The following is a 16360-nucleotide window of genomic DNA, read 5'->3' on the forward strand; positions in this document are numbered from 1 at the left end:
CACATAATGTAATTCGAGCCCTACGCATAAGTTGGATGAGGCCAGTTTTACATATGAATTCTCAAAAAAGACTTTGCCACCCAGAGACCAGCTAAGACAAACTGCCTTGTCTTCTCAATTTGTCAGTAGGATGACATTTTCTGGTCCGTGTTTTTTATTTTTGTTTTTTGTTTTGTTTTGTTTTCTTGAGATGGAGTTTTGCTCTTGTTACCCAGGCTGGAGTGAAGTGGCACCATCTCAGCTCACTGCAATGTCCGCCTCCTGGGTTCAAGCAATTCTCCCACCTCAGCCTCCCAAGTAGCTGGGATTACAGGCATGCACCAACAGGCCAGGCTAATTGTCTGTATTTTTAATAGAGACGGCGTTTCACCGTGTTGGTCAGGCTCATCTTGAATTCCTGACCTCAGGTGATCCACCCACCTCGGCCTCCCAAAGTCCCGGGATTACAGGCGCGAGCCACCATGCCCAGCCTGGTCCATTATTTTAGTAAGAGTTTAGCCCTCCAAGGCTTCCAGTTTTGCAGGATGACAATAATCAGAGGGGAGGAGGAAAAAAACTTTGTTCTAACTTTCTGCCTGGAGTCAAAATCCTCCTCTTCTACCCTGGCAAATTCTATACAGCCAGAAAGGGGTCATAGCTAAAAAATTCATGTAAGCTGTTTTAAGAATATTAAAAGCATTAGCAATTATGATTCATAGCAAATAAAGGTAGCCATTTAATTAGCAAATGGAAATTTACCATGTTATTGTCTGTCCTTTACAGAAACCTGTGGATTCCTCAGTGAGTAGCACCTAGTTGTCAGAAACAAGATGTCTAGTAACTTATATCTACTCATCTTAATTTACCTCTACCTCCTACACATAATGTAAGATACTTTATATTTATTCCCACAAAATCTAGGTTAATTTCTTCCAGCCATTTCTTCCTATAATACATTTATGCCAAATATCAGTTGAATTATCCTTTCAATAAAAAGATTTAGCAGATTCCTGTTAAAAGATTTGGCACCTTGACACTGTGATCTTCAATAAGGTTGTGAATTCTTATCACAGCCAATCATCCTCTTATTTTCCATCCTGATGAAAAAGCTATTTTAAAATATAAAATGAAGTAAATCTCATCATATTGCCATGATGTTTTTAACTATCATATATTATAAGTTAGCATTTTCAAGAGTTCACATATAGGTTTTTTTTATTTTTTTAATTTTTTTATTGAGACTGAGTCTCACTCTGTCACCCAGGCTGGAGTGCAGTGGCACAATCTTGGCTCACTGCAACCTCCACCTCCTGGGTTAAGCAATTCTCCTGACTCAGCCTCCCATGTAGCTGGGATTACAGGCACGCACCACCACGCGTGGCTAATTTTTGCGTTTTTAGTAGAGACGGGATTTCACTGTGTTGGCCAGGCTGGTCTCAAACTCCTGACCTCATGTGATCCAGCCCACCTCAGCCTCCCAAAGTGCTGGGATTAAGGCGTGAGCCACTGCACCTGGCCCACATATAGTTTTAAAATATTTTTAAAGTGAAAACACTTTGTTTAAAATCTACTTCATAAATTGACAGGTTATTTGGAATATATGTTAAGCAGATATCTCTTTCACCAAACTAGTAAGCAATGTTGATCTATACCATGTATCATTTTATAGAACTGGCTATTAGTATATATGATAAAAGAGAATTGATCCTTTGTTTGTATACATCTATGTGTATGTAGATATATAGCTGTACACTTTTTTGTATTTCAGGAGTTACACTGTTTGTGATATGGTGTATGACCTGGTCAATCTTAGGCTCTGAAGCTCTCCCTGGTGGAAATTTATTTGGATTGTTAATTATTTTTTATAGTGCCATTATTGGGGGAAAAATTTTACAACTCATTAGAATACCTTTAGTGCCTCCACTTCCACCTCTTCTTGGTAAGTATATAATTAGCTCTCTTTTCTTTGTTATTGACTATATGCAAATTTTGAACATTTTCTTGTCGAATTAGTCATAATTCAGAAATATTTCAATGTAGTATGTTTTATATAGTTTCTTCATGTGTGTATTTGCTGTATGTGTGTGTGTGTGTGTGTGTGTATAGCTCTTTTATAGGGGCATTTATTTCTCTCTCTGTCTACATATATACACACACAAGTTTTATCCAAAATTTATTTTTAAAATAAATTTAATATCCTTAGTATATTATTCCTGTTGCTTTATTGTTTAATAGAATCTTTAAAAATTTTAGATTCACAGAGTACATGTGCAGGTTTGGGACATGGATATATTGCGTAATGGTGAGATTTGGGCTCTAGTGAACCCATCACCAAACAGTGAATACTATACCCTATAGGAAATTTTTCAACCTTAACCCTCCAACCCTCTCTCCTTTTGGACTCCCCAGTGTCTATTATTTCCATCTTTATGTCCATATGTACCCATTGTTTAGCTACCACATATAAGTGAGAACATGTGGTATTTGAGTTTTCTGTTTCTGAGTTATTTCATTTAGGATAATGGTGTTCAGCTCTATCCGTGTTGCTACAAAGGACATGATGCCATTCTTTTTTATGACTGCATAGTATTCCATGGTGTATATGTAACACATTTTCTTTATTTAGTCATTTAAGTTGATTCCATGTCTTTTTATTGTGAATAGTGCCACAATGAACATATGTGTGTATATGTCTTTATGGAAGAATGATTCACATGTTGAACCATCCTTGTATTTCTGGAGTAAAACCCACTTAACTATATTATCTTTTTGATGTACTATTGAATTCATTTTGCTAGTTGAGAATTTTTGCATCTATGTTCATCAGGGATATTGACCAGTAGTGTGTGTGTGTGTGTGTGTGTGTGTGTGTGTGTGTGTGTGTATGTCTTTGCCTGATTTGGGTATAATTGTGATACTAGATTCATAGAATGTGTTAGGGAGGGAGTCCCTCCTTGATTTTTTTGGATTAAGTTTCAGTCACCTTTGACCCTGAACTAGTATTCTAGCGGATTGTACAATGACCCTGAACTAGTGGATTGTATAATGAATAAATGAATGAATATAAATTATTGCAAAATAAAATTTTGTTAAGTATATGATAACCATACAAATGCAAGACAATAAACAATGTGATGTGAAAACTCTCAGCCAGCCTACCATATTTGTGTTTGTTTTTGAACTGTATAGTGGGAGGAGGTGCTCCTTACAATTTTCACTTTGTAAACATTTATTCTTTGATTTTAACCATCACTGCTATAACCACCATCAGTCGTGAATTCATCAAAAATTAAGTAAAGAATTATCTTATTTATTTTATAAAACTTTGTAAAATGTATGTAGAGCTCACATTTATTTCATTGTTTAATACTAGAAGTGTTTTGGATCTTTATTGAGAAGTTTGATGATGTTTTGTGACCAGAAATATGCTGTAGGAAATTGACTCTTGTTTATATCATTTAGCCTATGCTAAAATTGGTTTTATTATATACCATTTTACTCAAAGTTGCCATTTCCAATCACCTATCGACGATGTTAAGTGAGAACTTACTGTATTCAAATATATCTAAATATTCAGTACAGTGGGCCAGGCATGGTGGCTCATGCCCATAATCCCAGCACTTTGGGAGGCCAAGGCAGGAGGATCACCTGAGCCCAGGAGTTCAAAACCAGCCTGGGCAACATAGCAGACCTTGTCTTTACAAAATATTAAAAATTTTTCTGGGTCTCAGCTACTCAGGAGGCTAAGGCAAGAGGATCACTTGAGCTCAGGAGGTTAAGCCTACAGTGAGCCATGTTTGCATCACTGCACTCACCTTGGGCAACAGAATGAGACCCTGTCCCCAAAAATAAATATATATTCAGTACACTGTCAGTAGAGATAATCTCTACATCTTATCTCTGCTGTCCCTTCTGTATCCACAGTTTTCTTACAGCACCTTCTAAGTATTTATTGATTCATTTTCCTCCTCTCCAAACTTTCTCTTTTGCTCTAGCTTAGGCTATTTGTTTCCAACTTTTGCGTGGACTGTGACAGAGCCTTCAATTTGGTCTCTGTCTCCAGTTTTATCCCTAACTAATTCACCAAGACCCTCATATAAAAATCGCAAGACTCATTATATTACTTCCTGCCTAAAACCTTCCCATGGTGCCTTACTTTGCCAAAGTGGGGGGAGACCTTTCTATGATCTGGTCCACCAAGCTCATTCTCCTCCCTCCTTTCCTTGCCCTGTATGTTCCAGCAACACTAAATTATTTGTTGAACCCCATTTAGGTGTATTGTTTCTTATCGCCATTCCTTTATTCATGCTGCCTTCTCTACTTGCTTGTAACCTGCCCTTTACCAAAATAATGAGAGACATAGTGCATTAGAAAATAAAGTAAACATTTCTGTTTTCTTTCTCAGAAAAATGAACTGTCATGTATGTTTATTTTCTTTCTTTTTAAGGATGTTACTGGCTGGATTTACAATTAGGAATGTTCCATTCATCAGTGAACATGTCCATGTTCCTAACGCATGGTCTTCAATTTTAAGAAGCATTGCCCTTAACATTATTCTAATACAAGCTGGGCTTGGACTCGATCCACAGGTAGATTTACAATTACAAATCGAGTAAGGTTATTTCAAATATTAGAGGATGGTGAGAAAGAAAAAGAAGCAAAAATTTTATTTACCTGTTCCAAGTGGAGTCTGTAAACAAACCTAAGATAAAGAAAAAAAGGCCGGGCATGATGGCTCATGCCTGTAATCTACAAAAATTAGCCGTGCATGGTGGCATTTACCTGGTAATCCCAGCTACTCCGGAGGCTGAGGCAAGAGAATCGCTTGAACCTGAGTGACAGAGGTTGCAGTGAGCTGAGATAGTGCCACTGCAATCCAGCCTGGGGACAGAGCGAGACTCCGTCTCAAAAAACAAAACAAAACAAACAAACGTTTTATAAGAAAAACCTTATACAATTCTTTTTGTTTTTTAGGGAGATTAAGGATTTCAGTAATTTTTTATGACGTTTTCTCTACAGGATTATGTTCCTGATTATCTTTGCATTATTGTAAAATCTAATCTTTTAAAGCATTTCTTAAAATATTACATTCTAGGGATCATAAATCCCATCTATAAGAAGATGACTATTCATGAATATGACAGCCACTCAAATAAATGTGGCAAATGTGGTTTAATAGAAATAGCTCAAGAGCATAAATAATTATAGCCAATGAGATTATATTCTCCAGCAGAAACTATGAACCAAGGAGAAAATTGAAAAGTTCTCCCTTTTAAAATGAATTATGCAGTTTTTAAGTTATTTTCTTTGGCATGTTAGTATTGTATTTATACTTATTAAGTTAATCAAAGAGTTCATATCAAAAAGTTAATGGGAAAACACTACTAGGACACTATTATTATACTATGTATTAGGAAAGTTCAGGAAGGTAGCATTAGCTATTTAATCACAGTAAAATTGATATTTTAATAATTAAAATACAATAATATTTTATAAAAGATGAAATTGTTTATAATCCAACCTATGATGACATATAAAATATAATAGAGTTCAAAGTCCAGTGGGACAATCTGTTGAAATGAGATTTTATTTAGTGAAAGCTTCTTATGAGAAAAGACTTTATAGTCCAACATTTGTTAAAATAATTTTCTTGTTGGCCATTGTAAATGCATCAAATGTGACTGTTTTGTGCTTCAGGCTTTGAGACATTTGAAGGTGGTTTGTTTCAGATTGGCTGTAGGTCCATGCCTCATGGAGGCAAGTGCAGCTGCTGTTTTTTCCCACTTCATTATGAAATTTCCCTGGCAATGGGCAATTCTATTAGGGTAATTTCTTTCTCATTTTTTCTTATGAAAATATTCAATTAAGGATGCTTGTTTAAAACTGTTAAAACATTCAGAATATTGTATAGAAAATCTCTATTAAAATTCATTTCACAGTGTTAAAATCCTTGGAAAGCAGTTGATTAAAAGCAGGAATGTCCCAAATTGCATGAAATTTTTTTAACAAACATTCATAGCCCCTAAATGTTTATCATAAAGAAAATTCACGTGATCAATTTATTCCTTTTCATCTGTATTATAACATATCTGTATGTTTTAGTCTATCTAATGGCCTCTTCCTCATAGCTATATGTAAATACAGTTGCACATTTCATATATATGTATGTGTGTGTATATATATATTTGAGAAACATTTTATATAGACATAGGTGTATAAATATAAACTCTCCCATTTTAAAGAAAGCAAGCAAACAAAAACTCTTGCCGTATATCCAATGCCCCATCCATCTTTATCTACCATCCATTTATCTTATGTTTGAATTCCTCAAAATAAGTCTATAACTACTATCTCTAGATCCTAACTCCTTTTCATTTCTTAATTCATCAACTTTTGTCTCTGCTTATCCATTCCAATGACACTCATAGCAAAGTTCATCCATTACATAGTTACTACAAAATCCAGTGAATTTTTAAATTAATGTTTATGATTAAATACTCAAATGCACTTTTATTTTAAAAATTAGAACTTTATAAATAAAGGAGGAATGACCTTAAACTATGCCTTCAAATCATAATGCCCATAACTCTACCCAAAGTGACAACTCTTAGGAGTTTTTTTCTTCTCCAATTTTTATTTTGGCTCAAGGGGTACATGAGCAGGCTTGTTATATGGATAAATTGCATGTCACAGGGGTTTGGTATGCAGATTATTTTGTCACCCAGGTTGTAAGTATAATACCTAATAGGTAGTTTTTCTATTCTCCCCCTCCTTCCACCTTCCACCCTCAAATTCACCTAGTGACGATTGTTCCCTTCTTTCTGTCCATGTGTACTCAGTGTTTAGCTCCCACTTAAAAGTGAGAATATGGGATATTTGGTTTCCTGTTCCTGTGTTAATTCACTTTGCATAATGGCCTCAACTCCATCCATGTTGCTCCAAAGGACATGATCTCGTTCTTTCTTATGGCTGTGTATTATTCTATGGTGTATATGTGCCACATTTTCTTTATCTAGTTCACCATTGATGGGCATTTAGGTTGATCTCATGTCTTTTTTATTTTTTTCATTAGTTTTTAAGGAACAGGTGGTGTTTGTTTACATGGAAAATATTTTTAGAGGTAATTTCTGAGATTTTGGTGCACCCATCACCAGAGCAGTGTACACTGCACCCAAGGTGTAGTCTTTTATCCCTCACCCTCCTCCTACTCTTCCCCCTAAGTCCCCAAAGTCCATTGTATCATTCTTATGCTTTTGCATCCTCATAGCATAACTCCCACTTATAAGTCAGAACATACAATGTCTGGATTTTTCATTCCTGAATTACTTCACTTAGAATAATGGTGTCTGACTCCTTCCAGGCTGCTGTGAATGCCATTATTTCATTCCTTTTTATAGCTGAGTAGTATTCCGTCCATGGTCTGTGTGTGTATATATATACACACATACACATATATACACACATATATATGTGTATATACACATATATACACACATATATATGTGTATATACACATATATACACATATACACATATATGTGTGTATATACACATATATGTGTGTATATACACATATATGTGTGTATATACACATATATATACACCACATTTTCTCTATGCATTCATTGATTGATGGGCATTTGAGCTAGTTCCATATCTTTCACAATTGCAAATTGTGCTGCAAAAAACGTGTGTGCAAGTGTTTTTTTCATATAATGACTTCTTTTCCTCTGGGTAGATACCCAGTAGTGGGATTGCTAGATCAAATGGTAGATCTACTTTTAATTATTTAAGAAATCTTCATACTCTTTTCCATAGTGGTTGTACTAGTTTACATTCCCCCCAGCAGTGTAAAAGTGTTCCCTTTTTACCACACCCATGGCAACATCAATTTTTTTTTAATTTTTTTATTATGGCTCTTCTTGGAGGAGTGAGATGGTATCGCATTTTGGTTTTGTTTGCATTTCCCTGATAATTAGTGATATTGAGGATTTTTTCATGTTTCTTGGCCATTTATATCTTCTTTTGGGAAGTGTCTATTCATGTCCTTAGCACACTTTTTGATAGGATAATTTGGTTTTTTCTTGCTGATTTGAGTTCCTTATAGATTTTTGATATTAGTACTTTGTTGGATGCATAGTTTGTAAAGATTTTCTCCCACTCTATAGGTTGTCTTTTTACTCTGCTGATTATTTCTTTTGCTGTGTAGAAGCTTCTTAGTTTAATTAAGTCCCATCTATTTATCTTTGTTTTTGTTGCCTTTGCTTTTGGGTTCTTGGTCATGAAGTCTTTGCCTAAGCAAATGTCTAGAAGGGTATTTCCAATGTTACCTTCTAGAATTTTTATACTTTTAGGTGTTAGATTTAAGTCTTTGATCCATCTTGAGTTGATTTTTGTATAAGGTGAGAGATGAGGGTTCAGTTTCATTCTTCTACATATGGCTTGCCAATTATCCCAGCACCATTTGTTGAATATGGTGTCCTTTCCCAACTTTATGTTTTTGTTTCCTTTGTTAAAGATCAGTTGGCTTAAGTATTTGGCTTTATTTCTCTGTTCTCTATTCAGTTCCATTAGTCTACATGCCTATTTTTACACCAGTATTATGCTGCTTTGGTGACTATAGCCTTATAATATAGCTTGAAGTCAAGCAATGTGATGCATCCACATTTGTTCTTTTTTCTTAGTCTTGTTTTCATTATGCAGACTATTTTTGGCTTCCACATGAATTTTAGGATTGCTTTTTCTAGCTCGGGGAAGAATGATGATGTAGATTGCTTTTGGCAGTATGGTCATTTTCACAATATTGATTCTACCTATCCATGAGCATGTGATGTGTTTTTATTTGTTGTGTCATCTATGATTTCTTTCTGCAGTGCTTTGTAGTTTTCACTGTAGAGGTCTTTCACCTCCTTGGTTAGGTATATTCCTAAGTTGGTTTGCTTGGGGTTTTTTTCTTTGGTTTTGTTTGTTTGTTTTGGTTTTTTTGTAGCTGTTTTAAAAGGGGTTGAGATCTTGATTTAATTCTCAGCTCAGTCACCGTCGGTGTATACCAGTGCTACTGATTTGTGTACATTGATGTTGTATCCTGAAACGTTACTGAACTCATTTATCAGATCTAGGAGCTTTTTGGATGAGTCTTTAGGGTTTTCTCATTATATGATCATATCATCAGGAACAGCAACACTTTGACTTCCTCTTTACTGATTTAGATGCCCTTTATTTCTTTGTCTTGTCTGATTGCTCTGGCTAGGACTTCCAGTACTATGTTGAATAGAAGTGGTGAAAGTGGGCATCCTTGTCTTGTTCCAGTTCTCAGGGGAATGCTTTCAACTTTTCCCCATTCAGTATAATGTTGGCTGTGGGTTTTTCTTTCTTTCTCTTTCTGTATTTTTTTTTGAGATGGAGTCTTGCTCTGTTGCCCAGGCTAGAGTGCAATGGCCCAATCTCAGCTCACTACAACCTCTGCCTCCCAGGTTCAAGCAATTCTCATGCCTCAGCCTTCCAAAGACCTGGGAGTAGCTCCCCAAACTCGCCAGCATCTATTACTTTTTGACTTTTTAATAACAGGCATTCTGCCTTCTGTGAGGTTGTGTCTCACTGCACTTTTGTTTTGCATTTCTCCAATGATTAGTGATGTTGAATATTTTTTCGTATACTTGTTGACTACGTGTTTGTCTTCTTTTGAGAAGTGTCTTGTCCTGTCCTTTGCGCATTTAATGGGGTTGTTAGATTTTTGCTTGATGATTTTTCTAAGTTCTTTTTGGATTCTGGATATTAGACTTTTGTCAAATGCATGGTTTGCAAATATTTTCTCCCATTCCATAGGTTGTTTGTTGATGATTTCTTTTGCTGTGCAGAAGCCCTTTAGTTTAATTAGGTCCCATTTGTCAATTTTTGTTTTTGTTGCAATTGCTTTTGGCATCTTTGTCATAAAGTGTTTTCCAGAAATGAAATTTCCTAGGATATGTCCAGAATGGCCTGTATCCAGAATGGTATTTCTTAGGCTGTCTTCCAGGGTTTTTATAGTTTTGGGTTTTACACTTAAGTCTTTAATCTACCTTGAGTTGATTTTTGTAAACGGTGAAACGTATGGAGTCCAGTTTCAATTTTCTGCATACGGCTAGCCAGTTATCCCAGCACAATTTCCAAGTAGGGATTCCCTTCCCCATTGCTTGTTTTTGTCAAGTTTGTTGAAGAGTAGATGGCTATAGGTGTGTGGCTTTATTTCTGCGTTCTGTAACCTGTTCCACTGGTCTATGTCTGTTTTTGAGTTCCTTATAGATTCTGGATATTAGTACTTTGCTGGATGCATAGTTTGTAAAGATTTCCTCCCACTGTATAGGTTGTCTTTTTACTGTGCTGATTATTTATTTTGCTGAGCATAACCATGCTGTTTTGCTTACTGTAGCATTGTAGTACAGTTCGAAGTCAGGTAGTGTGACGCTTTTGACTTTGTTCTTTTTGCTTAGGATTGCTTTGGTTATTTGTGCTTTTTTTTTTTTTTTTTTTGGCTCCAAATGAATTTTAGAATGCTTTTTTTTAATCCTGTGAAAAATGTCATTGGTGATATGATAGGAATAGCATTGACTCTGTAAATAGCCTTAGACAGTATGGCCATTTTAACAATATTGCTTCTTCCTATCTGTGATCATGGAATGTTTTCCTTTTGTTTCTGTTGTCTCTGATTCTTTGAGCACTCGTTTGTAATTTTCATTTTAGAGAGTTTCATCTCCCCGCTTAGCTGTATTCCAAGGTATTTTGTAATATTTTTGTGGCTACTGTGAATGGGATTGCATTCTTGATTTGGCTGTCAGCTTGGATATTGTTGGTGTATAGAAATGCTACAGATTTTTGTACATTGATTTTTGTATCCTGAAACTTTGCTGAAGTCATTTGTCAGATCTGGGAGCTCTCGAGAGGCTACTATGGGGTTTTCTTGGTATAAAAGTGTTTCACCTATGAAGAGGCGTAGTTTGACTTCCATTCTTCCTATTTAGATGTCTGTGTTTCTTTCTCTTGCCTAATTGCACTGGCTAGGACATCCAGCACTATGTTGAATAGGAGTAGTGAGAGTGGGCATCCTTGTCTTGTTCCAGTTCTCAGAGGGAATATTCCAGCTTTTTCCCATTCAGTATGAAGTTGGCTGTGGGTTTGTCATAAATGGCTTCAATTATTTTGAGGTATGCTCCTTCAGTAACTCATTTGTTGAGGGTTTATATCAAGAAGGGATGTTTTTATTTTTAGTTCTATTTTATGATGAATCACATTTATTGGTTTGTATATCTTGAACCAAACTTGCATCCCAGCAGTAAAGCTTACTTGATCATAGTGGACTAGCTTTTTGATATGCTGCTGGATTCAGTTGGCTTGTATTTTGTTGAGGATTTTTGCATCTATGATCATCAGTGATAACTGTCCTGAAGTTTTCTTTTTTGTTGTGTCTCTGCCAGGTTTTCATATCTGAATGATGCTGACCTCATAAAATGAATTAGGGAGGGATCCTTCCTCCTCCTTTTTTCAGAATAATTTCAGTAGCATTGGTACCAGCTCTTCTTTACACTTCTGGTAGAACTTGTCTGTGAATCTCTTGGGTCCTGGGCTTGCTTTTTTTTTTTTTTTTTTTGGCTCAAAGACTTTTTATTACTCATTCAGTTTCAGAACTCATTTTTGGTTTGTTTAGGATTTCAATTTCTTCCTAGTTCAATCTTGGGAGATTGGATGTTTCCAGAAATTTACCCATTTCTTGTAGGTGTTCTACTTTGTTTTCATAAACATGTTCATCTTAGTCTCTGAGAGTTTTTTGTATTTCTGTGTGGTTGGTGGTAATGTCCACTTTACCATTTCTGATTGTGTTTTTTGTATCTTCTCTTTTTTTTTCCTTATTGGTCTAGCTAGTGACCTATCAAATTTATTTATTCTTTCGAAGAACCAGCTTTTAGTTTCATTTATCTTTTGTATGGCTTTTCATGACTCAATTTCATTCCGTTCTGCTCTGATTTTGGTTATTTATTTTCTTCTGCTAGCTTTGGGTTGCTTTCCTCTTGTTTTTCTGTTTCCTTTAGGTACGATATTAGGTTGTTAATTTAAGATCCTTCTAACTTTTCAATATGGGCATTTAGCACGATAAACTTTTCCCTTAACACTGCTTTGCCTGTGTCTTAGAGAGCCTAGAATATTGTATCTTTGTTTTAATTAGTTTCAAAAAATATATTGGTTTCTGCCTTAATTTCATTGTTTACCCAAAAGTCATTCAGGCACAGGTTGTTTAATTTCCATGTAATTGTATGGTTTTGAGAGTTCTTCTTAGTGTTGACTTCTATTTTTGCTACACTGAGCGGTCCAAGAGTGTGGTTGGCATGATTTCAGGGGCTTCTTTTAATTTATTGAAAATAATTTTAGACTGATAGTGTGATCAATTTTACAATATATGCCATGTACAGATGAGAGGAAGATATATTCTGTTGTTGTTGGGTGGAGTGTTCTGTAGATGGCTGTTAGGTCCATTTAGCCAAATGTTGACTTCAAGTCCTGAATATCTTTGTGCATTTTCTGTCTCTATGATCTGTCTAGTACCATCAGTGAGATGTTGAAGTCTCCCACTATTATTCTGTGGTTATCTAAGTCTCTCTATAGGTCTCTATGAACTTGTTTTACAAATGTGAATGCTCCAGTTTTGAGCACATTTATCTTTCAGACAGTTAAGTCTTCTTGTTGAATTGAACACTTTATCGTTACGTAGTGCCCTTCTTTGTCTTTTTGATTGTTGTTGGTTTAAAGTCCATTTTGTCTGAATTAGAATAACAATGCTTACCCTTTTTTGTTTTGCATTTGCTTGGTAGATTTTTTTCCATCCTTTTACTTCAAGCCAATGGGTATTGTTGCATATGAGCTGGGTCTCTTGACAACAGATACAGTTGGGCTTTGCTTCTTTATCCAACTTGCCATTCTGTGAGTTTTAAGCAGGGCATTTATACTGTTTACATTCACAGTTAATATTGGTATTTATAGCTTTGGTCCTGCCATTATGTTGTTATCTGGTTATTATGCAGACTTGATTGTGTAGTTACTTTACAACGTCAATGGTCTATGTACTTAAATGTATTTTTGTGGTGGCCATTAACAGTCTTTCACTTCCACATGTAGCACTCCCTTAAGGACCTCTTGTAAGGCATGTCTGGTGGTAGCAGATTCCATTAGCATTTGTTTGTCTGAAAAGGATCTTACTTCTCCTTCACATATGAAGTTTAGTTTGGCTGGATATTAAGTTCTTGGTTGAATTTTTTTTTTTTTTTTTTTTTTTTTTTTTTTTTTGCAACAGAGTCTTGCTCTGTCCCCAGGCTGGAGTGCAGTGGTGCTATCTTGGCTCACTGCAACCTCCACCTCCTGGGTTAAGTGATTCTCTTGCCTCAGCCTCCTGAGTAGCTGGGACTACAGACACACACCACCATGCCCAGCTAATTTTTGTATTTTTATTAGAGATGAGGTTTCACCATGTTGGCCAGGATGGTCTTGATCTCTTGACCTTGTGTTCTGCCCCCCTCAGCCTCCCAAAGTGCTAGGATTACAGGCATGAGCCACCATACCCGGCCAAGTATTATTATTATTTTTTTAAGAATGCTGAAGGCCGGGCGTGGTGGCTCACACCTGTAATCCCAGCACTTTGAGAGGCCGAGGTGGGCAGATCACGAGGTCAGGAATTTGAGACCACCTTGGCCAATATGGTGAAATCCTGTCTCTACTAAAATTACAAAAAATTGCCAGGTGTTGTGGTGTGCACCTGTAGTCCCAGCTACTTGGGAGGCTGAGGGAGAAGAATTGCTTGAACCCGGGAAGTGGAGGTTGCAGTGAGCCGAGATAGCACCAGTGCACTCCAGCCTGGGCAACAGAGTGAGACTCCGTCTCGAAAAAAAAAAAAAGAATGATGAATATAGGCCCCCAATTTCTTTTGGATTGTAGAGTATCTTATAGTTCTTATAGTTCCACTGTTAGCCTGATGGGATTCCCTTTGTATGTGACCTGCCTCTTCACTTTAGCTGCCTTTCATATTTTTTTATTTCATGTTGACCTTGGGGAATCTGATGACTCTCTGTCTTGGGGATGGTCATCTTGTATAGTATCTCACAGGATTCTCTGCATTTCCTGGATTTAAATGGTGACTTCTCTAGCAAGATTTGGGAAGTTTTTGTGGGCAGTATCCTCAAATATGTTTTCCAACTTGCTTGTTCTTTCTCCCTTTCTTTGAGTGATGCCTTGAGTCATATGTTTGGTCTCTTTACATAATCTCAGATTTCTCAGAGGTTTTGTCCATTCTTTTTTGTTGTTTATTTTCATATGACTGAGTTGATTCAAAGAAGTGGTCTTTGAGATCTGGGATTCTTTCCTCAGCTTGGTCCGTTCTACTGTTAGTACTTGTTATTGCATTATGAAATTCTTGAGGTGCATTTTTCAGCTCTATCAGTTTAGTTTGGTTCTTTCTTAAAATGCCTATTTCATCTTTCAGCTTTTATGTCATCTTATTGGATTCCTTAGATTATTTGGATTGGATTTTGACTTTCTTCTGAATCTCAATGATCTTTGTTTCTATCCAGATTCTGAAATCTATGTCTGTCGTTTAGTCCTGGTTAACAACCATTGTTGGAGAGTTAGTATGATTGCTTGAAGACAGGAAGACATTCTGGCTTTTTACATTGCCAGAGTTCTTGCACTGGTTCTTTCACATCTGTGTGGGCTAAGGTTCCTTTAATGTTTTGACTCACTGTCCTTTGGATGGAGTTTTTTCCTTTTTTATATTCTTTAATGCCCTTGAGGGTTTGACTGTGGCACAAGGTAGTTTCAGTTAAATGGCTTCATTTCTGGAAGATTTCAGGGGGCAAAGGCTCAGCTCAGCACTCCTGAACTGCATGCTCTAACTTTGCAAGGCTGGTACCATACCCACAGATTTGTTGTCTGGCCCTTCAATGTTAAGCACTAAGGTGTTCCCAGTCCACTGGCAACAACACTCTGATGGGGTGTGCCAGCCAAAGTGCTTCACTGTAGTGATTGTAGCAAGGTCCTCACTCACACATATGTGCCAGCAGCAGCAGCACACAGCAGTTATGCATGTGTTGGCGGGGTGCAGTGCCGGCAGGAGTGGGATGGGGGTGTTCTGCATACTTGCACGTGCCAGCCGGGGCAATGGTGCTGTGGGGTGCACTCATGTGCCGCTGGAGACAGAGTGGCAGCATCTTCATGAGTTTTATGTTATCATTCTAGAGCTTTAAAAATAATGTTCTGGACTTCTAACAAATGTATTTGTGAACCCAGAGAAAAAAAGAGTATTATTTTGTGCATTTTTATGTAATCATACCCAAGAAAATTTTACTTTACAATTTGTTCTTTTCACTCAACAATAGTCTCGAGGTTTATCCATCTCAAGATGGATACACATGTAGTTTATTCCTTTTAATTGTATAAGATTACATTGTATGTCAACAGCAGATTTTATTTACAATGTTATAACAAAAATAGCATTTTATTTGTCTCATTTTACATAAATATAAGTTTGTCTAGAATAGTTACCTGGGTTACATGCATTTTTAGTTTGATATATACAGCCAAAATCCTTTTGGTATGGCCACTTTAATTTGCCCTAATACCAGTAGCTTATGAGCATACCTGTTGTTCTTGAAAATCCTTGCAAATCCTTGATGTTATTAAATTTTATAATGTTTTCCAGTCTGATAATTGAAAAAATGGCATATTTTTGTTATTTTAATTTGCATTTATGTGATTATTCACAAGCTTGAATATCTTTTATATATGTGTTGTCCTTCAGCTTTTCCTTATCTGTAACTAGCCTGTTCATATCTTTGTCCATTTTTTTGTTGAGTTGGTCTTCTTTATTAATTATATCTGTTATATGCATTTGTAAATTATATGTACTGCAAATATCAGTAGATATTTAATTTTGTTTGTGATGATTTTTTTCACTCTAAGAAGTGTATTTTGTTATTTTCAACAGACAGAATTGCCAATACACAACACCGTTCACTTGACTTTGAAAATGAAAAAGAGAAAAAGGGGGAGAAAGAGCAGAATTGCTTTTGAAGTAGTACTTTATTATAGTACTTTTGAAGTTGCTTTTGAAGTACTACTTTAAAATAATTGAATGTATCAAAATCTCTTTTTATGTCTAATGCCTTTGTATGTATCAAAATCTCTTTTTATGTCTAATGCCTTTGTATGTATCATTCAAAAGTTCCTTTTTACCTCATGATCACAAATATATTATTCTACATCTTTTTGTTGTTGTTGTTCAGAGTCTTGCTGTCACCCAGGCTGTAGTGCAGTGACATGATCTCAGCTCACTGCAACCTCCACCTCCCAGGTTCAAGTGATTCTC

General features: G+C 36.1%; 1 protein-coding gene across 1 annotated transcript in view; it reads left to right on the plus strand.

Moving 5' to 3' along the window:
• The first annotated feature begins 1749 nt into the window (after window positions 1–1749).
• LOC129527819 (sodium/hydrogen exchanger 9B1-like) overlaps window positions 1750–16360 on the plus strand; it is a 47316-nt gene continuing 32705 nt past the window's right edge. The window contains 3 exon segments of the mRNA XM_055366797.2: window positions 1750–1922; window positions 4427–4568; window positions 5677–5804. Of these exon segments, the coding sequence (XP_055222772.1) occupies window positions 1774–1922; window positions 4427–4568; window positions 5677–5804 (419 nt within the window). The 5' untranslated portion in view covers window positions 1750–1773.

This window comes from Gorilla gorilla, chromosome 18, assembly GCF_029281585.2.
Source record: "Gorilla gorilla gorilla isolate KB3781 chromosome 18, NHGRI_mGorGor1-v2.1_pri, whole genome shotgun sequence".
NCBI lineage: Eukaryota > Metazoa > Chordata > Mammalia > Primates > Hominidae > Gorilla > Gorilla gorilla.